The sequence below is a fragment of the Furipterus horrens genome, unplaced genomic scaffold (assembly GCF_987537825.1).
Source record: "Furipterus horrens unplaced genomic scaffold, mFurHor1.1.pri manual_scaffold_13, whole genome shotgun sequence".
NCBI lineage: Eukaryota > Metazoa > Chordata > Mammalia > Chiroptera > Furipteridae > Furipterus > Furipterus horrens.
Window position 1 is genome coordinate 47033519 of NW_028327183.1, and position 22911 is coordinate 47056429.

The 22911-nt window shown below is 57.1% G+C and overlaps 1 protein-coding gene across 2 annotated transcripts; it reads right to left on the reverse strand.

Annotated features, from left to right (window-relative positions):
• Nucleotides 1-227: 227 nt before the first annotated feature.
• Nucleotides 228-22836, reverse strand: CLASRP (CLK4 associating serine/arginine rich protein). 2 transcript variants are annotated; one of them, XM_090260128.1, is made up of 21 exons: nt 22780-22836; nt 21692-21818; nt 14733-14830; nt 14083-14184; nt 13772-13851; nt 11651-11735; nt 10307-10455; nt 9392-9488; nt 8282-8360; nt 8125-8198; nt 6998-7039; nt 5696-5911; nt 5303-5584; nt 3613-3870; nt 3300-3339; nt 2899-2959; nt 2687-2745; nt 2558-2604; nt 954-1036; nt 617-641; nt 228-360 (listed from the first exon to the last, which is right to left on the reverse strand). In XM_090260128.1, the coding sequence occupies exons 2-21, from the start codon at nt 21788-21790 to the stop codon at nt 318-320; spliced, it is 2019 nt and encodes a 672-aa protein (XP_090116254.1). In that variant the 5' UTR covers nt 21791-21818; nt 22780-22836; the 3' UTR covers nt 228-317. The 2 variants fall into 2 exon arrangements, with proteins under 2 accessions (XP_090116254.1, XP_090116255.1); XM_090260129.1 differs by lacking the exons at nt 228-360; nt 617-641; nt 954-1036; nt 22780-22836 and having other exon boundaries at nt 3296-3339.
• Between the last annotated feature and the right edge of the window lie 75 nt (nt 22837-22911).

The following is a 22911-nucleotide window of genomic DNA, read 5'->3' on the forward strand; positions in this document are numbered from 1 at the left end:
TCCTGGCCCATCCTCCACAGGCGGGTGCTGAGCCCTTTCCCTGCCGGATGGAGCCCCTGCCCTCACTGAGCCGCAGGCACCCAGTGCGGCCGGGCTTCCCACACAGCAGCCCTGGCGCCTGTCCCATAGCCCCCGCCAGCTCCCTCCCGCGCTGTGTGGCTGCTGGCGGACAATCGGGTTAGCAGCCCTGCACACAGCACACGATGACACCGAGGCCAGGGGAAGGGAATTAAATAGTTTATTTTGTTAGAGAACAAAATCAGCAGCATCACAGCTTGAGCCCTCACCCCCCAACCCCCTCGCCCCCATTCTTCCACCTAATGTCGATAATGGGGGCTTCGAGATCTGGACCTTGAGCGCCTGGGAAGAAAAAGGGAGGGGCCCGGTGAAGGCTGGGCAGAGCACTGGGAGCCCTGTGCCGGGCACGCACGCACCACACACTTGGGGACCCCGGGGAACTCAGAGATCAGGCGTCAGCTGCAGAGGCAGGGAGGTGTCTAAGGGAGGAGGCAGCCCCTACAACTGGAGGGTGCAGGGTGGGAAAGGACATGCCCAGCCCGGACAGCCCGCTGCAAGACAACTGGGATTTCCCAGGGAGCTGGTCTGGCTCACTCACCTCCGGGAAGAGCTGTAGTCTCGACCTGGAAAGGAAGGAGGAGGTGAGGGCAAAGCAAGTGCCCGGGGCCAGGTGCGGGCTCCGGGGCGGGACTTCTGGTGTCACCTTTGGCAGAGGCTACACCGGCATGTCCACTGCGGGAGCTGCAACCTGTGCTGCCGTTCCCTGTGACTGAACCAACACGTGTGTGTGTGTGTGTGTGTGTGTTCACCTTAAGTGTTTTAATATATGGAAGACTAATGTGAGAATGTCCCATAATTTTTTGTAGCCCATTTTGACATCACTTCTCCTTTTTAATGCCCCAGAGCCTCCAACCCAGGGACCGCCGGGCACTCACTGTAACGGGGGGACGGTGAGCGGCTCTGCCGGCTGTACTGGCGCTCCCATTCTTCTCGCTCCTTCTCTCGGCGCTCCCGCTCCCTGCAGGGGAAGGGGGGCAATCAGGGAGGGGCGAGTTCAGAACACCTAACTCCAGGGCCACTGAGTCACCTGCCCAGGGCAGGTGCTTCCAACATCCTAGTGCCAATGGAAGAGCAAGCCATCTCCACTTGGAAGCAAGGACAGCATTCAGAGGGGATGTTGGCTGGGCAGAGCTGGGACCCCAATCCCTGCTGGCCTGGTTACGCAAGGCTCACTGGTCACACAGCAAGGAGGGTGTACAGGCCCGTCACCTCCTGCCCCACTCCAGGAACAGGCGCAGGGCACAGAGACTTAATGTGCTGAGTACTTCATCGGTTTTCCACAGAATGACCAGGATTTGCAATCCTAAAGGTGACATTTACTGGGAGCCTTCTCCTGGCTGAGGTGGGACATTTAGTAGCTGAGCAAATGAGACTCAGATAGGAAAAAGGCCCACAGCTGGTGAGTGGCCGAGGCAGCATCAGAACCCCGCTCCCACTGACAGCAGTGAGTCCCTGGGCACTCTGTCCCCCACCTCCTGATGGAAGCACCCAGCATCCTCGGAAACAGCACAACAGGCATGTGATAAACAATGACAATGACTAACGGCAGTGGCGTCGGGCATTGGGCCTCCCTACATGCCAGACACCACACTGGGGCCTTAAAACAGGGTCCGCCGAGGCAGGGGCACTGTTACATCTGTCTCACAGAGAAAGGAGTCTCAGCTCAGAGTTAAGCAGCTTGTCCAAGGACCCACAGCAAGTACCAGTGGAACCAGAAGCAGGTAACAGGCAACATGGTCCTACCCCTGACTGACCCCCGTCCTTGCCGATAAGGAGCACTATGGCCTCTAGGGTGGCCCGGAGGGGCTGAGGCCTTATGGGCACTGACCCCAGAGCTCGCCTGAGGTCGGCACTGAGGGCTAGGGCCTGTCCCAGGGCCACATAGCACTGGCACTTAACACTGCAGTGGAAGACACAGAAACAAGAGGACCAGAGGAGAGAGGAGGAGCCCTGCCTTGCCAGCACTGGGCCAGGTCAGCCCCGGCGCCAGTGGGGAGCCCAGCCCTTCCACGGACAGCACCCCCTCAGGGTTCCGGGGGCTGAGTGTGCAGCAGCAGGTCAGCAGCCAGACGTGGCGTCTCAGTGGGGACGCCAATAAGCAAGCAAAACAGACTGCACGCCAGGTGGGGGTCAGTGCTATGATGCAAAGAGAGCAGGGTTTGAGGGTGTAATGTTTTGGGGTGCTGCTCCAGACAGCATGGCCAGGAAGGAGCCCCTTCCTTCCCCTAGGGAGTGAGGGAGGGAAGAGCTGGCTGGTCCAAGAGAACAGCAAAGGGAATGTGAATCAGAGGCGGTGGAGCAGGGTCTGCAGAGTTGCAGTGGCTGGAGCAGGCTGGGGATGGAGGGAGGAAACAGGGCCAGGCAAGGCCTCTGGTGGCAGGGCTGCAGCGCAGAACTGGGTGGTGGGGAACAAAGGGGATTAAGGGCCTCCCAGAAGCAGGTGGCTGCGGCCCTGATACAGGGAGCAGGATGGTCTTACTTCATACGGATCTTGCGGGCCATGGCGCGAAGCTCGTCTTCCCGCTCCTGAGGCAGAGGAGGCAGGGGTGGCAGTTAAGGCTGGCCCAGCTGGGACCCACTCAAACCCTAGCCCCCGCCCCACCCTCACCTGTCGCTCATGCTCCTGCTGTATCATCTTCTCCTGGGCGGCCTTCTTATCCGCCTTGACTGTGGAGAGAAGGGACACAGTGGCTGCAGGGCGCCCCCAAGAGCCCTCCGAGCTCAGGTGGCAGCAGCCAGCACACCCACCCTCTCCTCCCCAGAGCCAAGCTGGAGGGGGGGGCATAAGGAAGACTTGGGGGAGAGACGGAGGGGACATACACTGCCTGTTCAGTGCCTTCTGCATCCTCAGCTTCAGCTTTTCCTGAGGTGTCAGCTTGGGCTGGGGAAGGGGGAGAAGAGGCAGAAGAGCGGGTGGGTGTCCTGGAGTTCCCACGACCCACCTCATCCAAGAACCTGGGACTTCAGGGAGCATGTGGGGAGGGGCAGGCTGTGAACACCTGCCATGAAGGTCTAGAGGCCCAGGGACAGTCAGAGTCCCAGTGAATAGTGAAAAGGAGAAGGGGACATGAATCTCATGGGGGCAGAGCCCTTCCAGCCCCCCACAATCCCTGGGGCTGGATCCCTCGGCCCACCCGGGCCCCCCTGCAGGCCCACCGGGCCCAGCACTTGGGCACTGCTGCTGCGGGAGTTAGACGAGCGAGTTCCAAATTCTTACTGACTTTGGCAGCTCCTGTCTCTTTACCAGCGGCAGGTTCGGTCCTGGGAGGAGGAAAGAACACCTGCCACCTCTGACCCCACACAGCTCAGCACTGCCCTCAGGCCATGGGTCTCAGATGCCCCTCAGATACACTGCGACAGGGCCATGACCCGCGGCAAGGCCCCGACTCCTGGCCCTACCCTCCCAGGTCAGGCCATGCTTCCCTCAGACCTCCTGGGGCAGGAGCCCTCAAGTTCCCATCCGAAAGAAGACAGTCAAGTTCACCCCCCAAGTCAGGCAGGCAATCCTCGTCCCCCAGCCCTGCACCTGCTCACTTTTTCAGCTTCTCGCCCACCGCAGGGGACGACGCTGGCCTGGTCAGCTTCTCTCTTGGGGGTGACGGCGAGTGGCTCTGGCTGTGGCTGCGGCTGCGGCTGCGGCTGCGGCTCTGGCTCTGGCTGGGGCTGCGGCTCCGAGTCAGGCTGCGGCTGCGGGAGGGGCTGAGGGACCAGCTGCTGCGGCTGCGGCTGCTGCTGTGGTGCCTGGGGCCCCGGCCGCTCCGCCGGTACCAGTCCCCTGAGCGGGAGCGGCTCCTGCGGGTATGGCAGGAGAGGGGGCCATGTGGCTCCTGGGACCCCCCACACCCCAGCCCCAAGTCTCCAGGTCTACGAGGCCCTGTGGCTGGTCCCCAGCTCCGCTCCCTCAGAAACCCCTGCTGCCTCCTGGCCGTGCTCAACCTGAGCAGACGTCACCCTCTAGAGACAGCCGCCCGTTCCCCCCGTCCCCCTTGGAGGTGACCTCTGGGGGGCAGGACCTGGCTAGTTGGCTCCCCCTTTACACACTGTGCCCAGCTCTGAGTACTCAAGAGCTACATCCTCACCCTGCCCAGACCCAGGGTCTCACACCAGGTCGAGAGACCACCCCTGACGCCACCCCACCCCACCAGGCTCAGCCTGGGGATAAGCAGCCCTGTCCGCTCTCTGCTTGGGACACTCGGGAAGGGCTGACCAGCAGGCTGGCGTCTGACATGTGACCTGCCCCCGCCCCAGCCTTTCTCCTATTGTTGCCCGAGTCAGCCTACAGGGAATGGCCTGGAAGCCAAATCTAGGTCCCATACAGATTCTGCTGGAGCTCTCCTGCGTTTTTTACAAAATTCCAATTTGTTGGCAATATTTAGAAAATCAAGAGCTGCCATTTAAAAGACCCAGACTCAACTTTTCTTGAGAAACCAGAAGACTGGGCAACAGCAGGCCTGTCACTGAGCAGCCAACGACCCCAGTGGATGGGACACATGCTCCCTGGCTCACTAGGGCCCACACGGCCCCTCCATTTTGCCTGCCAGACCCCGCAGGTAGCTGACGTCAAGAAGCACGCAGCAATAACACAGGTAACAATGCTGGTGACAGGAACAACCCTCCCCACGTGCCAGGCTACTGTAGAAGCACCAAGCAGCAGCATGGTTACTTGTCACACCTTCACGGCAACTTGGAGGGGAAACTACCCCTAATTCACAACGAGGAAATGAGGTCCTGCAAGCTCGCTGCAGGGCCACAGTTTACGCCCAGGCGATGGCCCGGAGGTCCGTTCCCAGCCACCACGCCGACGAGCGGCCTGATCCCACCGGGCAGGAGAACAGGAAGGATCTTCCAGTCTCTTGATGCTTCATCTCCTACACCATCTGCAGCGCTCACCTCATACCCTGTCTCCCCGGCAAAGGGCTGCCTGGATCTCTCGGGCCCCACCCCACCAAGTGCCCCAGCATAAAGGCAGGCCCTGCTGCAAACCACGGGTGTCCACGCAGCTCTCCACCCCCTGGCCTGGGGACTCCCTGTGAGAACAGGTCAGCCTCCTGTCCCCACTCGGTCCCTGAGCATGGCGGCAGTGCTCCACCCACATCGCCATGCTTGGAGCTCCCTCACAGTGGGCCTGCCTTCCCTGTGAACCCAGCACTTCCTGTCTCACTGACCTCGGGGCCCAGACCGCCAGCAGGTCCCCCAGCCCCCACGCTCACCAGGCTGCACGTACCTGCTTCTGCGCCGGGGCCCGTACCCACCACGCCGGGCTGGCGAGCGGGAATAGCGGTGTCCGTCTCTGGAACCCCCACCTGAATGCCGTCGACCGCGGCTACGGGACCGTGAATAGCGACGGGAGCGGGAGCGGGAGCGAGACCAGGACCGGGAGCGGGAGCGTGCGTGGCGACCTGAGCGATAGTAGCCCCCACCGCGGCGGGAGCGGGAGCTGGAGCGAGAGCTGGAGCGGGAGCTGGAGGTCCTTGAGGCAGAAGAGGAGGAGGAGGAGGAGCGGCGGCTGCAGGGGGGCAGAGGGCAGGTCAGTAACAACTTAGGCCCCAGCGGCCCCCTGCCCCAGGTCTCCCCACAGTGGCCGGGGCGTAGGGCAAGCAGCGTGAGAGTTACCGACCGGGCGTTGGCATTACGTCCCGGTGCGGGGCCGCCAGTCTGGGGGGCTGCAGGAGGCTTCCCTGTGGTGGCCCCTGATGCGGCTGCGGCGGCTGCTGCTGCAGCTGCCTCCTCATCGCTGCCCCCAAAGCTGGTGATGAACGTGATCTTCTCCTCGCGGCCCGGAGTCGGGGAGCGAGAGCGGGAGCGAGACTCGGAACTGGATTCTGTGGGCGACCTGCAGAGCAGGGAGGGTGCTCAGTCTCCAGTCTCTTCGAGCCCAGCTGTGAGCTAAGGACATGCACTGCCGAGTAACAGAAATGAGAACAGTGTGGTACCTGACACCCAGCACCCATGAAGAGAGCCCAAGGGCTGTACGAGGATTTGATTCATGACCAGCTAGCTAGCCTTTATGAAAGAGCCAGGAAACGAGTGACAGGGAACTATATGTAGCTATGAAAAAGGGAGGAACAGCCCTGGCTGGTGTGGCTCAGTGGACTGAGCACCCACCTGAGAACCGAAGGGTTGCTGGTTCGATTACCACCAGTTAGGGCGCATGCCTGGGTTGCAGGCCAGGTCCCCATCAATGTTTCTCTCCCTCTCCTTCTACCTCCCTCCCCTCTCTCTAAAAAATAAAATCTGTAAAAGAAATAGGGAGCAGACCTACGCATTTAACATGGAAGCATTTCCCAGTATATATGTCAAGGGTTGGGGGCAGGGGGAACAAGCTCTAAGACATTAAGTGTGGTACAATGCTGCTTTCCTAAAAGAAAGGGACCGAGAGCCCTCACAGCCGGCATGTACTGAGCCAGACCCCTCACCAAAAGGGGTTCCTGCCTCGCCTCACATATCCTCCCAAAAGCCCCTGGGATAGGTCTCTTCCTTCCCATTCTCAAGAGAGCAATGGGTCAGACTGAGGTTCGTCCATCCTCAAAACCCCTCCCCAACGACTGCCACATCCAGGAGACACATGTGCTCGGCCAGACCTATTAGTTATCACCGTCTATTTCTGAGAGTTCAGATTACAGACACTTTCAATTTCTAAGTTATACCTTTCTGCCATCTTTGGTCATTTTTAACAAAAGACTCCATTGTGGTTAAAGCAGAAAATTAAAGAAGGTTCATATATAAAGAAAAAAATTTGGGAAAGCAGGCTAACATTCTGGCAAACAAACAAAAGAATTCAGACCCACATCTGACATCAGGTGCCAAGATCCCCAAAACATATCACCCTGTGAGCTCAGGGTACCCAGCAGGGTGGGCCCTCCACCCTTCCATTAGGGGGTTTGCTGACTGCCAATCCCTGGGACCCCCGGGAACTCACCGTTTATAGGGGTCGTAGGTGGGGCTGTCTCGGCGAGCATAGCTATGGAGAGAAGAACGGGGTGGGAGAAGCAGAGACTTGGGATCTGAGGCAGCACAGAACTGGACCCGCCTCTGAACCTGGGCACCCAAGTTCAGACCCTGGGCCCAGCCAAGTTATGGGCCCTGCCTTGATCCCTTTGCCTACTCTGCCCTAGATCTGAACCTTGAACCACCCCCCACCCCCCACCAAAAAAGTGTTCCAGACCTATATCCTGAACCCAAGCAACAAGGACTTCCGTCTCAGCCCTGCTTGGCCTTCGGACCCCAGACTGGAAATATCCCTCCTCCTACTCCACGCCCTGGGTTCTGCAAAGTGGTTCCTAGCTTCCTAATGATGACAATGATAATATTAGAAGAATGAGCGTGTCTTAGATGCTACTTGCCCAGAGTCACACATCTCATAAATGGAAGAGCTGGCATTCCAACGCAGGGGACATGGCCTTGAGCCTGCCTCCACAGTATAATGATGGCATGAATCTGTCCAATTCTATAATGAACATTTTCCAGACCATACACCAAACCCTGAACCCACAACGGGCTGTTGAAGCCTCCTCATAGCAGCCCTCAATCACACGCCTTGAGTATAGAAGATGCGGGAAAGAGCTCTGAGGTGGCCCAGGCCACCAGGCCTAGCGGCTGAGGCAGGAGGCCTCTCCACACAGCAGCCTGCCTCGTCCTACCCGGCTCAAGACCTCACTGTGGGCGCTGGTGCAGCCCCTCTCCTGGGAGGTGGCGGCATCCCTTTTCCAAAGGAGGAAACCTAAGCGTGAGAAAGGAAGTCACTTGCTAAACTCTTAATATTGAGCAAGTAACCAAGCAGCCCCTGCCCCTCGCCTTTTCCAGCCACCCTCGCTGCCTCCCACTGTCTCCCGGAGATCCCGGCAGGGCCGAGTCCCACAGAGTGAGGAGACAGGCTGACCGGGCAGGGTGTCCACATCTCCCCCAAGGCCATTCCCGCCTCTAAACCCTCCCCATTCACTGTCCCCCTAGGAGGGCTCTCCGAAAGCCACAAGCCTGCCCCAAAGAGTCTTCCTGAGCCCCAGGCCCCTCCCCCAGAGCCTGGGCACAGCGGAGAACCCAACCTACCTGGGTGGGCTGATCTTTCGGCCCCTCAGGCGCTTCTCCCGGAACTCCCTCCGCTGGCGCCGGGATCGACGGCCCTGGAGTAAAGCAGGTACCAGGCTGGTGAGTGGTGTGCCCTCCCTTAGACACGCTCCTGCCCCCACTCTGGCCCAGCCCTCACCGAGTACATGGCCTTCTCCTCTTCAAGGGCCTTGGCATGCTTGATGGCCTCTGCCTCCTCCTTGTCCTTCCGGAGCATCCTGCAGAGAGGGGTAAGGGTCACAAGGGAGGAGGAGGCAGGCCACAGGCGGTCACTGCAGGAATTGAGGGACCCCATGCCATCCTGGGGCCTCTTGCTCAGTCAGCACTATTATTGGGCACTTACTGCATGCTAAGTGTTATTTTAGGTATTGGGGACTCCGTATTGAAAACAAAAAGAAAAGTCCTCATCTTCACGGGCTTACATCTAGGGAAGAGACAGCTAACGACCACATTAATGAATCACGTGACAGGTCAGATGGCAAAAACCTTGATGATAAAATAAATCATGAAAGGGAAAAAGGAAGTGCCAGGACAGAGAGCTGCAGCCGCTTTCAATAGGGAGGTCAGGGAACCCACAGAGAATGCGACAGCTGAGGAGAAACCTGGGGGTGAGCAAGCCGCACAGGTGCCGGCAGAGCCACCGGCCAAGTGGCCGGGGGGCAGAGGGGGCCTCGGGCACTTGAGGAATAAGGAGGCCACGGAGGCTGGGCAGGGGTGGAGTGTGCAGGTGGAGGGGCAGAGCACCGGACAGGCAAGCCCTCGTGACCATGGTGAGGACATGGGTTGTTCCTGAGTGAGCTGGGAGCCATGGAGGGTTCTGGGCAGAAGGTGCTGTGTCCAAACTTAGCATTTCTCAGATCTGACTCACTGCCCTGGTTAGTCGGGACCATTCTATGTGATCTGCATGGGAAGCGGCACAGGGCAGAGAGGCCCAACCAGCCAAGCACGAAGGCATGACCAGTGTACAAAGCCACCCCACTAGAGGGTGCTGTCCACCAGGGCCAGGAGCCCGGGAGCCTCCCTGGATCAGGTCACAAGTCACACGGAGTTGGGTCCGGCCTTAACTTCTGCCCAGGTGAAACCGGGTTATAAGGACCCAGCCCACCAGCTCAGAAACCTGTGTGTGTAAAGCTGTCGGTCCAGAGTCAGGCACACAAAGTGCTCAGGAATGGGGTGGCTATTAGGACCAGGGGTAATGACAGAAAAGCCACGTCCAGAGTAGGAAAGGGTGGCCACCAGCCAGCCTCACCTGACAAAGTCACCATCAGCCATGCCATAGGTCGTGGCCTGTTTGTTGAGATCTGCCACCTGCTCCTGATTCAGTTCATCCACGTCCACCTCCACGTCTGCACCAACAGAAAGGCTGTCAGGGACCAAAGCCAAGCCAGAGGGCAGGGGAGAAGATGCAGTGCCCCAGGAGGTGGGGGAAGGGGTGCACACCAGACTGCAGGCCTCTGCAGGGGGGAAGCGAGTCAGCTCACCTCGGTGTCCCCAGGCCAGCACAGGGCTTGGCCAGAGGCAGGCACAATAAAGGGTGGGGGTGGGGCGGGCAGATGATGTGAGGGATGAGGGCCCTGACAAACGAGCAGCGAGATGGATGAGCAAGACTTTGGAGGGAGTGAGGGAAGAGGGAGGAGTGACTGGGGACTGACAGAGGGTGGACAGAGACGGGTGTGGGTCATGGGCATTTAGGAGTTGGATGTGTGATATGGACGTGGAAGCGGGATGAACAACCCATCTGTACGAGTAAGTTAGCAGCCAGCTGAGTGGGAGCTGGGATGAGAGGAGGAGGGACATGGTGGGTGGCTGCGTCGATGGGTCCTGAAGAGGGGATGGCAGGGTGGGGGACGAGGGGTGCCTCTGTAACTGGGTGAACACTTGTTTTACAGGAGAGAGAAAGACCCAAGTAGAAGAGAACGGAGCCAGACCCGAGGTGGGGACAATGTCATAAAGCAGTGTCCTGGAGAAGAGAAAGGAGACGCAGAGAGGGAAGCTGGGCCAGGAGCACGTGAGTGAGCAGCGAGGACGGCAGGAGGCCGAGCGCCCTGGAGCGGGGGTGGGAGAGGCGGGCTCACGAGCACAGGGCGCCCCACAGAGGGTGAGGGAGACACGGAAACGATGCCCAGGGACTGCAGGGAGGGGGAGGGCAGAGAGGGGACCCCACCGATGTCGGGGATGACCTCATCTTCGTCCGAGTTGCTCTCCTCCTCGGCTGGCGACTCCTCCTCCTCTGGCTTCTCCACCACCTTGTCCACCTCGGCCACTGTGCTGTCCTCATAGGTGTAGCCGATGGAAGCCTTCTTCTCTGCCAGCCTGGCACAGGGGGGCCTGTGAGCCAGGGCAGCACCCCGAGCTCCCTGCCCACGGGTCCCCCGAGTTCCACAGCAACACAGCATCCTCACCTCCAGGCCCTCACAGCGCCCTCTCCACCTGGAACCCTCTGAGCTGGCTCCCCCCAGCTTCTCCCGTCTCGCCCAGGCCCAGCTCCCGCGCCCCATCTTCCAGGAAGTGCTCCCCGAGGCGCAGTCAAGCCCCTGCCTGGCCCACACTGGGGCATCACTGTCACTGACAGGACAGTCTCCCCCCACCAGACTATGAGTCCTGCCAGGGCAGGGCCCGGAGTTAGCACGTAACAACCTTTGCCCAGAACAAAGCAGGGGCCTAGTGCGCGTCTGCTGCAGCATTTAGTCAGCATTCCCTGATGCCTTCCCAGGGCCAGCCTCGTCGTGGGAGTGGGGTCCTGGGGAGGATGCCGGTCACATCCGAGAAAACGATTCAGGCGAGCAGCAAGCTTTAGGCTCAGGGAAGGGGAGCCTTGCGGCAGCAGGGGAGGAGTCAGGGCTCAGGGACGCGGAGGGGCCTACGGGACTGCACTGCCCGGGAGGAGGGAACAGGCCGTGCGAAGGCAGAGGGAGGCCTGGCCGGGGTGGAGGGAGAAGGGAGACTGCCTGACCGCTGCTATTCTGGGAGGGCAGCTGGGGACCCTCCTGCTCCGGGGTAAGAATCCACACACACCCCAGCCACTCCTCAAGGGACACAGTCTTGAGAAGCCCTTCTACAGAGTAACAATCAGCTGCCGACTGCAAGTTTACTGCATGGCAGACATGAGGAAGAACTTCCCAAGCTTCATCTTTGCAGTCCGCACCCCTCTGGGGAGGGGGATTGTTAGCCGCCCCCCCATCTTACAGAGGAGCACCCCAAGGTCCAGAGAGCGGCATCCTCACAGGCAGGATTCGAACCCAGGCCCACCTCTCTCCACAGGGCCTGCTTCCTAGCTGTACCTCCCACCATTCCGGGGGCTGAAAACGTACTGTAGAGGCTCTGCAGCAAACCGTTCCCCTCCAGCTGCTGTTTCCTCCTCTAAACATGTTATCGAGTGCCTACTGTGTGCCGAACACTGGCCCCAGATGTGGGGAGGCCAAGGTGGACAGGATGACAAGGCCATGCCCTGCGGGGGCTCCCCGGCCTCCTGCTTTCCCCACCCCTGGGTGCCCAGACCCCCACTCACTTCTTCTTCTCATCCTCACTGGGTCTCTGGAGGCCCCCGTACAGCTCATCGATATAGATCTGGTACAGGCACTGCTCCTCTGAGACTGCAGCAAAGCAAGAGGCACGCGCGTCACGGGCGGGAGGGGACCCTGGGACTTCAGGGGGGACACAAGAATGCAGTGGAGGGGAGGCGGGCAGGTGCAACCCAAGCCTGGACGGAAGCAGAATCAGTAATTTCCAGATAATCACAAACTGTGTGTGGTGGGGACACAGCAATTGCAGGAGGGCCCCGGCTATACCACTGACTCACCATGTGACCCTAGTCAAGGGACTGCAGTGCTCTGCCTCAGTTTCCTTTTCTGTAAAACAGGACCCCCTGGCAGAGCGACCGTTTGGTACTTGGGCACTACCACCTTATGACTGTTAAAGATGCCTATGGCTGGGTCCTTTGGAACTATAAACCTAAGTGCTGGATGTCACCTGGACCCCACGGGCCACTCCCGTGTGCTTCTCTGTGGTTCAGTTTAAATTAAGTACAGTTTGGAGCCATCTGGGCTTTTGTTCACCCATAACACCTATCTCGGGGGCTCAGCACTACGTATACCAAAGCCTTCCCTGATCTCAGCACCCTGACTCACTGCGGGACCCTGGACAAGTCCCCTTCCCTCTGTGGGCCTCAGCTTTTCTATCTGCAAAGCGAGGTGGATGGGCCAGGCAAGCACGAAGGTGACACGGCCCCGCCCTCCCGGCTGCACCAGTCACCTGGCTCCCGCCCGCCCTGGATAAATCCCGGAGGAGGCCCTGCAGACCTGTCACTCTCCCTGCTCCAGCCACTCAGGCTTTCCCTGTTGCCCCCGCGTGCGGCCTCCTTGCCCGCAAGGGGCTGCTCTCATGTCCAGAGCCCTGGACCTACCTCTTCCCCCAGGGAGCTCCCATCCACCTTTCCCTGATCCCTGCTCGGCCCATTCTGTCCTAACACCACCTTAGTTTGTAATGAGCACCCACTCACGTGATTATGTAGCTGCTGCCCTGTCCCCCACGATACCCCACAGGTGCTCAGAAATTGTAGAAATGAATGAATACAGAGTAAGATATAACAAAGGAAAACCCTGGCTCTATCACTAAGAGTTCACATAGCCCTGGGTGAGGGCAAAAACCACAATAGTATCAACAATGATGAATTTCCCTAATTCTAAGGCCGCGCTGATTGCTAAAATTTGGGAACTCTCCGGTTTTAGAGAGGCCAAAACATGTACCTCAGAAACAAAGAAATATGGGAACAGTGAACCCACAGGGAGAGCCAACTGGGCCAGACTCAGTGACGGGCTGTAAGCACCCCTCACCGAACCGGCACAGCCACTGCGGGGGCCACAGCCCACGCGCCGGGCTAAGGGGTCCACGTGGCCCAACTTCTCCTTAACGCCACAGGGAACCCTGGGAAGGGGAGGCTCAACGTCCTCCTCAGGAGGCGAGCTGGAGTCTGGGGCTGGCCCTCAGGGGCCAGCGTAAGAACTGCAGCTCTGCGGACACCGCGTCCCCCAACCCGAGCCACACTGTCCGCGTCTGTAAAATGGGGCATCACCCCTAACTTGCTGGGTGGCTGTGCAAATGTAATGAGATAAAAAAAGACAAAAAAGCCCACATCTGCCAGGGCCCCGCCCACCCCAGGCCAGCCCAGAGCAGGGAAGGCCCCCTGGGCCTCCATGTCCTCCCTGGGAGGCAACGGTGACTGCCTGAAAACAGTGCTGGACACATACGAACACTTGACAAACTATAAAACTCAACCTAAATAATTGTTTAAAACAAGGAGCAATGTCCTCTTCAGAGCTGACATCCTGATCCATGCAGGCACGGGAAATAAATACACAGAGGAAAGAAATGTGTTAAGGCAATTTTCCTCAATTTTTTAGGAAAAAAGAACCATAGAGTCAGAGGAGGGAGAAGTGACCTTGGCAGGACCATCTGGTTCAGCAGATGTCTCCTGCACCAGTTCAGGAGGCGCGCCCCGGGAAGGCCAGAGGTGGCCCCGACCCAGGGCCCTTTAGTACAAAACACTGGAAGGAAACTTCTTCCCAAACTTGTCTAGGTGTTCCAGTCGCTAGGGACCCCAAGCCATCTCCCCGCACCCCAGGTCACTCACTGCCAGCAAAGTCGTTCTGCACCAGGCCTCGGTAGCGCTCGTAGTTACATTTCCGCTCGTCCGACTCCTGTTCTGGGGAGCTTTGGTGGAGGTCAAGGTCTTGAGATCAGAGGGGAAGGACGGATCCCACCCCAAGCCAGCAGGAAGGGGAGGAGGGGCCCAGCTCAGGCTGGGGGACTGGGTGGAAGGCGCTCCCCCATCGCACACTTCCTTCCTTCCAGGAAGGCGGCAGGCAGGCAAGGGCTTGGGAGAGAAGAGGCGCTGGCTGGGTCGGACTCCCTGCCTGGCACCTCCCTGGGGAGACAGCTTACATGGTGGTGAGCAGTGGGGGGGTATAGTCAGGGATGTGGTCCAGGTGGGCACGAACATCAAAGCGGTCAATCATGTTGTTGGTGTCCCCCTGCCAAGGCATCCTGAGGCGGAAAGCAGGGGAGCAAGGAGCTTAGGGTCCCCAGTGCTCAGGACACAGAGTGCCTGTTCCCTGCCACCTCAAGCTTGGGAGCCTGGCCTTCAGTCCCCTCTAATCCCCGCGCCACCGCCCACACCCTCAGCACTCTCCTCTCAGTCCCTTATACTACAAACCTGCCTGAATAGGGGATGTGAGCAGAGTCCCACAGAAATTGGCGTCCTTTTTCTCAGAACCAAGCAAGAGTGGGAAACTTGAACCAGATCTTAGGGGCCACGTGCCAAACCTCAATCACCCGAAACATCCCTGGCCACCTACTCTCTGCTTCATTTCGGCCTCTGATCCTGCCCTGGTCCTACCATTGCCCTCCAATTCCTCCAACCAGCACCGCACCTTAGGGCCTCCATCCTAACCTGATGACTCTCCTTAGCCGGTGACTGTCACCTTCCCATGCAGGTCAAGCCTTGCCCGCCTGAATCCTCAAGTTTGTCCATACTCCAGGTCCCTGGGATCCCCGGTTGCAGACATTACCCGGCCCCCCAAACTCAGTCTTACATGTTAACGGGGCTCTCTGCAGCCAGGGCGACTGCAGAATCCAGGTGGACCTTGCAAGCTCTGCCATGCACCTGCAAGAACTGGGCTGGGTCCTTCTTCTGCAGGGATAGACAGGATGGAGGTTACCTCCCAAATGAGCTCCAAACCTCTCCACCCCCCACGCAACCAAGCACAGCAGTGAGTTCACCTCTGGTGTGAAGTAGGCCATACCTGCACAGGGGTGGCAGGTGGCAGCACTAACGGGGACCGCCCAACCTCTGGGGAACAAGGGAAGGGTTTCCTCTCGAGGTAGTGGCAAGAGGCTCTGGGCTCTGGCCCAATCTTCTGCACAGCGAGTACCAACACCTCCCTCCCTAAAATGTCACCCCCCACCCTTCACCCCCCGCATCGGGCATTCAGAGCCAGGTGTGTGCACTTTGGCCTGGACCAGCCTCCAATGGACCAGCCTCCAAGACACCAGCACTGACAAGCACGTGAAAAATGATCAGCGTCACCAGTCATCAGGGAAATACTAATCAGAACCATGAGACACTACTCCACACTCACCAGGACAGCTAAAACGGAAAGGACAATCACACTCATTGACAAGAATGTGGAGAAATTAGGTTCTTCAAATAGCTAAACAAAGAACAACCATGTGACCCAGTAATTCCATTTAAGAACTGAAAACAGATACTCAAATACTTGTGTACAAATGTCCACAGCAGCACCATTCACAACAGCCAGAGGTGGAAACAACCCAAATGGCCACCAGCGGATGACAGATAAAATGTGGTGAATCCAGACAATGGACTCTTGCTTGGCAATAACAAGGACCGAAGCCCCGATCTGGGCTAGAACATTGCGCTAGGGGAAAGGAGTCAGACACAAAAGCCATACACTGCACGATCCCACTTATGTGAAATGTCCAGAACAGGCAGACCCACAGAGACAGAAAGCAGATTAGTGGTTACCAGGGCTGGGAAGACTGGGGAGGGGACGGGGAATGACTGCCTGCTAATGAGTACAGGGTTTCTTTTCGAGGTCATGAAATTTTCTAAAATTAGATTGTGGTGATGGTTGTGCAACCCTGTGAATACACTGAGAGCCATGGGGCTGTACACTTGAAATGAATGAACTGTGTGACAGGTGAATTACATTTTCAAAGAAAGCTATGAAGATGGAGGAGAGTGTCCCTGAGTCTACGTCCTTCAGGCCTGAGCCGTCACTCAAGTGAGGGTCACAATTGCAAGGCACCGTGTCAGGAAAGGAGAACATCTCGCCGCAGCAGCGGCACTAGTGAGCACCCCGCGCGCCGGGCCCCAGTTGCACCCGTCTGCATGCAACACCCCAGGACCCATGAGAACCATGCAAAGGCGGCTGTGTCAGCCACCAGTCCTTGCCAAGCCTCGGCAACACCTCCCCAGCACCCACCCCTGCCCACAGTCCCACCACTCCCTCCCTGCTCCAGCCAGCACCTCCTCTTGCTGGACCATGTGGCGGCCTCCTCGCGGCCTCCCGCGGCCAGCCTCACTCTCTGCTGTCCGTTCTCCACACTGTGGCCAGGGGGTTGGTGGGGACCTATCAGCCCCTCTGCTCAGAGCCTGCACCTTGCCTTCAACACCCCAGGGTTGCTCCGTGCTTCACTCAGGACCTCAGTGCTTGCGCTGCCCTTGACCTGCAATGGACTCGCACACGGACACCCCTTCACTTCCTTCAAATCTCCTTCTGGAAGCCTCCTGTCAACCTTATCGAAACAGCTCGCCCTACAACCCCTCATTTCCTCTATCTCCGTGACCCCACTGGTTGCTTCAGAGCACTTACCACCACACGATTTTACACATCAGGCTCACTGATCACCTGCCTCCCACACTAAAGCATCACCTCCCCCGGGCAGGGATCTGTGCTGCTCAATCATACACCCAGTGGCTAGAACAGGCCTGGTCCACAGCAAGACTTCAGGAACACTCTGCACTGACAGATAAGGAAAAACCATGAGCATCACATTTCCAAGACCCTGCAAGTCCTCACTGCCTCCACCTCCTGCCCCAAACCCAGACAGCAGATGAGGAGCAGCACGTGCCTCTGCAAGGAGCTGAGGAGGCCACAGCTGCTGTCAGGCCACTATCCACCCTGCACACACTCAGTGCTCAGCGCTGGGCCATTACTGTCCCCCTTTCACACCTGAAGAAGCCAAGGTGGGATGCGCCCAAGACCACAGGGGCCGGCAGAGGTGGCACCACTAGAATTCCTCTCCATCCCTGCCCCTTTCCTGCCTCCTTCAGTTCCTCCTCTCAGGCCACACAGCTCCTCAGCCCCATGGCAGCCCCTGGCCAAGGCTATGGCCAAGACCCCCTCACACTCCTCAGGCTGCTCCAGACCAAAGGCCCAGTTCCCACAGCCAAGACTCACGGGACACTGTTTGCAGGATGGACTTTGGCAGCTATAGGGAAGCCACCAGCAGTACAGGCACCACAGGAAGGAAGAAGCATTGGGCTGGGAGCCCAAAGCCTTGGAAAAGTCAACAAGTTACAATAAAAGCAAGGCATTGAACTAAGAGTTTTATGTACATTTTCTCACTCAAACTTCTCAACCCTGGGAGAAAGGTGCTCCTCTTCTCCCCATGTTCCAGATGCAAAAACTGAGGCTCAGAGGGATAGGCCCACTTGCTTGAGATGACATCAGTAACAAGCAGAACTGGGATCTGAACCCAAATGGGCCCGGCATAAATTCACCACCATCCAGTACAGAAGCATTAACTATATGCATCTTGTTGTGTAACAGATCTCTAGATCTTTTCCACCTACAAAACTGCGCTATACCCAGTGAACAACAATTCCCCTGTCCCCTCTCCCCAGCCCTTGGCAACCACCACTCTATTTTCTCTAAGGGCCTGACTACCTTAGGTACCTCATGTATGTGGAATCTTGCAGTATGTGTCTTTTTGTGACTGGCTGATTTCACTAGGCATAATATCCTCATGGTTCCTCCAAATTGTAGCACATGACAGGACTTCCTTCCTTTTTAAGGCTGCATAATATTCCATTGCATTGACATGCATTTTCTTTATCCATTCATCAATAGATGGACATTAAGACTGTTTCCACATCTTGGCTACGGTGAATAATACTGCAATGAACATGGTGTACAAGTATATCTTCAAGATCTAAAATTCACGCTTAACCCCTGGATTATCATGCCTCCAGGACTGAATGTGGTCAGAGAACTTCATGAAGTCATTCATTCATTCATTCAACTGTTAAGCAGGCACCTACTATACGTAGGCCATGTGCTGCCCTCTAGGCTCACAAGTTCAGTGTGGGGGACAGACCCATCCTACAGTGATAACCAGAGGAGGCAGCGCTGGGATGGGGGAGTCCAGGGGGATGCCTGACTCAGCCGGGGGAAGTGGGGAGCTCAGCCTTGGGGATTCCTGGAGGAGACACTTGGGCTGAGTTGTGTTTATTTCCCACTCTCTTATCTTCAGGGGATTGTTTCTTTATGCAAACTGATTAAAGAAGAAAGTTGGTAAGGACAGGAGCAATGACAGACCCAAAGTCCCCCAGGGAGAGGAGCGGGCACCAAGGACAAATCAGAAGCACAGAAGCCATCTCTGCCTAGACACACACATTTGGCCTGCCACAATTTTCCTCAGCTTCTTCACAGCCTCCTCTCTCAGCCCAAGAATAAGATGAGAGATCTGTCTGAGCAGCCCATCCCCCTCCTCAAAGCAGCCATCAGCAACTGCCCAGCCACTGCCACTGACCCTGTCCACAGCTTGGTGGCTTGGATCTGCATGCTGATCACGTTCATGTACGAGGACAATGGCTGCTTGTACAGGCCTGCACCATAAAGCACCCCACTGACACTGTTCTTGTTTTTGAAGCTCTTCCCTGTCATCCCCAGTGAAAAGGGCTGGTCATCACTACTGTCCCAAGAGGAAAATGAAGCTGAGGGAGCTCCCATTAACTAGGAGGAGAGCCTGGAGCCCCAGGCCTTCAGAGTGACCCTACTCGAGCCCTCCTTCCTCTACACTGTCCATTGACCTGGATGCAAATTCCAGCTCTACCTGGTAGTAACAAGTTCAGCAACAAGAAGAGCAAGCTGCCCTGAGCAGGCCCACGCTCAGTGGTCTACGTGCCCAATCGCACTGAAGACTCAACGGCCCTGAGGGAACCGCTCTGTCTCCACCCTCTGTGGCAGATCACTAACTGGCAACCAACATCCACCCCCTTCTCCACCAGTAATAGGGCTCCTACTATACCTGACATAGGGCCACCCAGAAGAAAGTCTATACCTCTTAGCCTTCTCGGAAGCTGTACGTGACCACAGGACTACTTTCTGGCCAGTGGGATAGGAATCGAAGTGTCACGTGCAAACATCTAGAAACTTTGTTAACACTGGCTTGAGCACCTTGGTCCCTTCGCCCTCCCTTCGTCCTCCCTGCTAGAAGGAATGAAGACATAATGACCAGAGCTTGAGCAGCACTCTCAGACTTGGAGAGAACACTGGGAAGAGAAGCCATGCGCAGTTTAACAACACATGCTCCCGAAGCAGAACTGGGTACTATGAGGCTTCTACATGAAAAGGAAATAAACTTCTATTTTGTTTAAGCCACTGATGTTTTAGGTCTCTATTAACCTGATCTACATGTTACATCACTTCGCATGTAGAAGAGGCAACCAGGCTCAAGAGAGTCACTCCTCCAGGGTTGCCCAGGACCTAAGTGAAATTGACAAAATTTGAACCCAAAGCCCTATGACTCCAAACGCTAAGGACCTAACCATTTTGGCATGTTGCCTCATGGCTGTTTCACCTCAGACAAATCACACCTTTCTGAACTCTTACCTCTGCAGTAGAAAGCCCTGGTGAAAAGCTAACTGAGTCAAAGGTCAGAGAGCCTGGGTGAGAATGCCAGCTCTGCCCTCTTGCTATGCGACTGTAGGCGATGACTCTCTGGGCCTCAGTCTGCTCATTTGTAATATGAACATGTTAAGAACTACCTCCTGGGCTGGGGTGAGGATTTCAAGTGGAGATGCATGTCAAGAGCTTAGTACAGTGGTTAATACATAAATGGTTAAGAGCATTAGCTGTGACTGTCAGCATCGCTTTGGTGTGGCACACCGTGGCTCTTAATAAATGGCAGCCATTCATTCCTAAGCATTGGTTGTGTTCCTGGCCCAACGCTGGGGTCTCAACTCTGACCAGCACAGATCAGGCCCTGCCCTCATGGTCACGGGCTCTCCCTTCAGTCCAGTGGCTTGCTTGCAGGTCACAGAAGGCAGGTGAGGAGGTCTCAGAGATTCCTCTCCTAGGATAACAGCAGCCACTGTCTCGGGGTGACTTTGGGGATTCAAAGAAATCATTCATCTAAAGCTCTTCTCATAGCCTAGTGCCTGAGAAGGGTGAAGTAAAACAGTAACTGCTATTATACTGTTTTAGTTCTTTCAAACCGTATTTGTGGGGCCTGAGCTTGGGATGCAAATATGACCCAAATACATCTAGTCCTGTCTTACAAAGCTGGATAGATGTGTTCAGCTTCACAAAGGGAAAGGACAGGGAGCAATGGCAGCACTTATAGAGACACATGATTAACAGAGGCAAATGAGGGAGGAGTTAACCAGGTGTAGAAAAAGTTCATGCAAAGGCCCTGTGGCTAGAAAAGGCTATATAATTCTGGGAGGTAAACTTATATTGTTCACACATCTTTTGTGTTAGAGATAGTCACCTGGGTAGTAAGGAGGCCAGATGGCTTGAGCAAAGGAATGAGGCAGAGCAGGTGGCATAAGTCTGGAGGGGACCAAAAGCCAGACCAGCAGGGCCTCGAAGGCTGGGTTGAGGAGCCTGGGTTTTCTCTCAAGGGCACTAGGGAGCCACAGAGGAGTTCTGAGCAAGGGAGGGTAAGGGTCAGCTTTGTGCTCTCTGACCCTGGCTGGTAGAGCTCAGATGGCTAGAGCATTATCCCATAACCGAAAGGTTGCAGGTTCAATCCCCAGTCTAGGTGCATATAGGAGGCAACCAATCGATGCTTCTCTCTCACACCGATGTTTTTCTCTCTCTTCCTCCCTCTCTATAAAGCAAGGAAAAAACATCCTTGGGTGAGGAAGAAAAGAAAAAGAAAAGGAAGGAAGGAAGGAAGGAAGGAAGGAAGGAAGGAAGGAAGGAAGGGAGGGAGGAAGGAAGAAAGGAAGGAAGACCTCTCTGAACCCTCTGAGGAGAGCAGGGGGGAAGGCTGGGGCAGTGATACAGTAGCAAACGGGAATGTCTATATAAATATCATCAAACAGGAAAACTGACCCTAGTACACAACTGCCATTTCAAGCTGGGGTCGCAACGACAAGTAAGAGTTAAATAGGTGAGGGGGGGCAATACAGGCACAATGTGTGGTGGCAGACACACACACAAAAATAAAAATAAAAAAAACAAAAAACAAAAACAAACAACAAAACGCCCTTTGGAGCTACCCAAGGATGAAACTAAGAGGCTGGTAAAGGACAGACCAGAAGAGCCTTTTAGGTCATGAGATGGAGTTTGGTTTCCTCTCCAAAAGCAAAGAAGCATCGAAGTATCAAACGGGAGAGGGACGCGGTCAGAGTTCACTTAATGAATATCGATGCCAGCCCTGTGGGATGCCCAGCCAAACTCCAAGAAGGGCTGAGCGCTGGGCACTGTGAATACAGCAGCGAGCAAGACAGACAACATTCCGGAGGCGGCCAGCCTCGCATCTGACCACTCTGAGTGTCACAAGACCTCCCTTCTTTCTGCTAACACCGGCTCTGTGCCCCGAGGCCACACCCAACACCGAGGCACACGCTAACCGAATGCCACAGGGTTTGCCAATGATTATGCTGAAGAAATTACTGACTCTTCTGAAGAAACTGGGCTCTTGTATTGGCGTATGTCCAAACCCAAAGTTTACCGAGGACCAGGGCCCCGCCCTCTCGGGGAGCTCCACCCCAGGTTAAAGGTCAGTTACTCACGATCTTTTCATAGTACTCCCGCCGGCGCTCTGCCCGCTTCTTGTAGTCAACCATCATGCCGCGAAGCTTCCGCTCGTGCTTCCGAGCCTCGTGCCACATGGTGGAGGCCGAGCCTGAGGCCTCACACCTGGAGGACGAGAAGAGGGAAGTGTCCGATAGACTGTGAAAACCATATGGGCAGAACCAGTCACCTACCCGCTGGCGGCAGCTAACCCTATATGCCAGCTTCCGGGAGAACAAATGAGGCTGCAGAGCCTTGCACCAGATACCCAGGCATCTCCCTGACAACTCTGACCCGGGTGATTCTGGAGTGAACCTCCATCTCCGCGAAAGGCGTGCCCTGGGCCAAGGAGCTGGAGTCAGGAACGAAAGGTTTTATAATGGAAGCAGCAAGGGCTGGAAGTAAGATCTGGGGGCTGACCCCACGCAGCTGGGTCTGGAGCTCAAGGAAGCAGGAAGAGCTGAAATGGCTCCCACCAGATGGGTGCGGGTCCTAGGGGCATGCAGATGAGGAAGGCGGAGGAAGAGAAGAACGGGGAAAGAGTCGCGGTATGCAGGTGGGGGTCGACGGCAGGTGGAGGACGGGATGGAAGGGGACGACGCCTGTGGGGAGAGGAGGGACCTGGGCAGTGCTGTCCCTCCTCACGGCTGAGCTGAGGTCTAGCGCAGGCACCTGAGTGGAGGGGCGGCTAAAAAGCGGAGCAGAGGCAGAGGGAGGCGGAGCTGGCAGACAGGTGGGAGTGAGTTGAGTTCAGGGTCATGGCTCGTGGACAGGGGCGGAGTCCGAGGGTTTGGATAGGGCTCGAGGACAGGGCCTGCGCCTGAGGGTGCGGGCTAAGGTTTTTTTTTCACAAGCAAGCGGGACCTGTGGCCAGCGGCGGGGTGGGCCGCGCGGCAAGTTCCGGCCCACGGCGGAGGCAGGGGCGCGGCCTGACGCCCAGCAGGCCGGAGGAGGTGCGAGGTGTGAGGTTCTCGGGGCCGGGGCCAGGCAGAGGCTCGCAGAAGCCCGGGGAGAGGCGGCGGCAAGGGCGAAGCTGGGCTGACGCCAGCCAAGAGCCAGGACATGGGGGCCTGCGGCCTGCACTCACCGGCCCGTCGCCGCCTGCCACCGCTGCGCTCGCGCGCGGCCCGCACCGGAAGCGGAACTGGGAGGCCGCGCAAAGGGGGTGGGGGCGGAGCGTGGCATTGCGCGCTTCCGTTACGAGGGGCGGGGCCTGGAG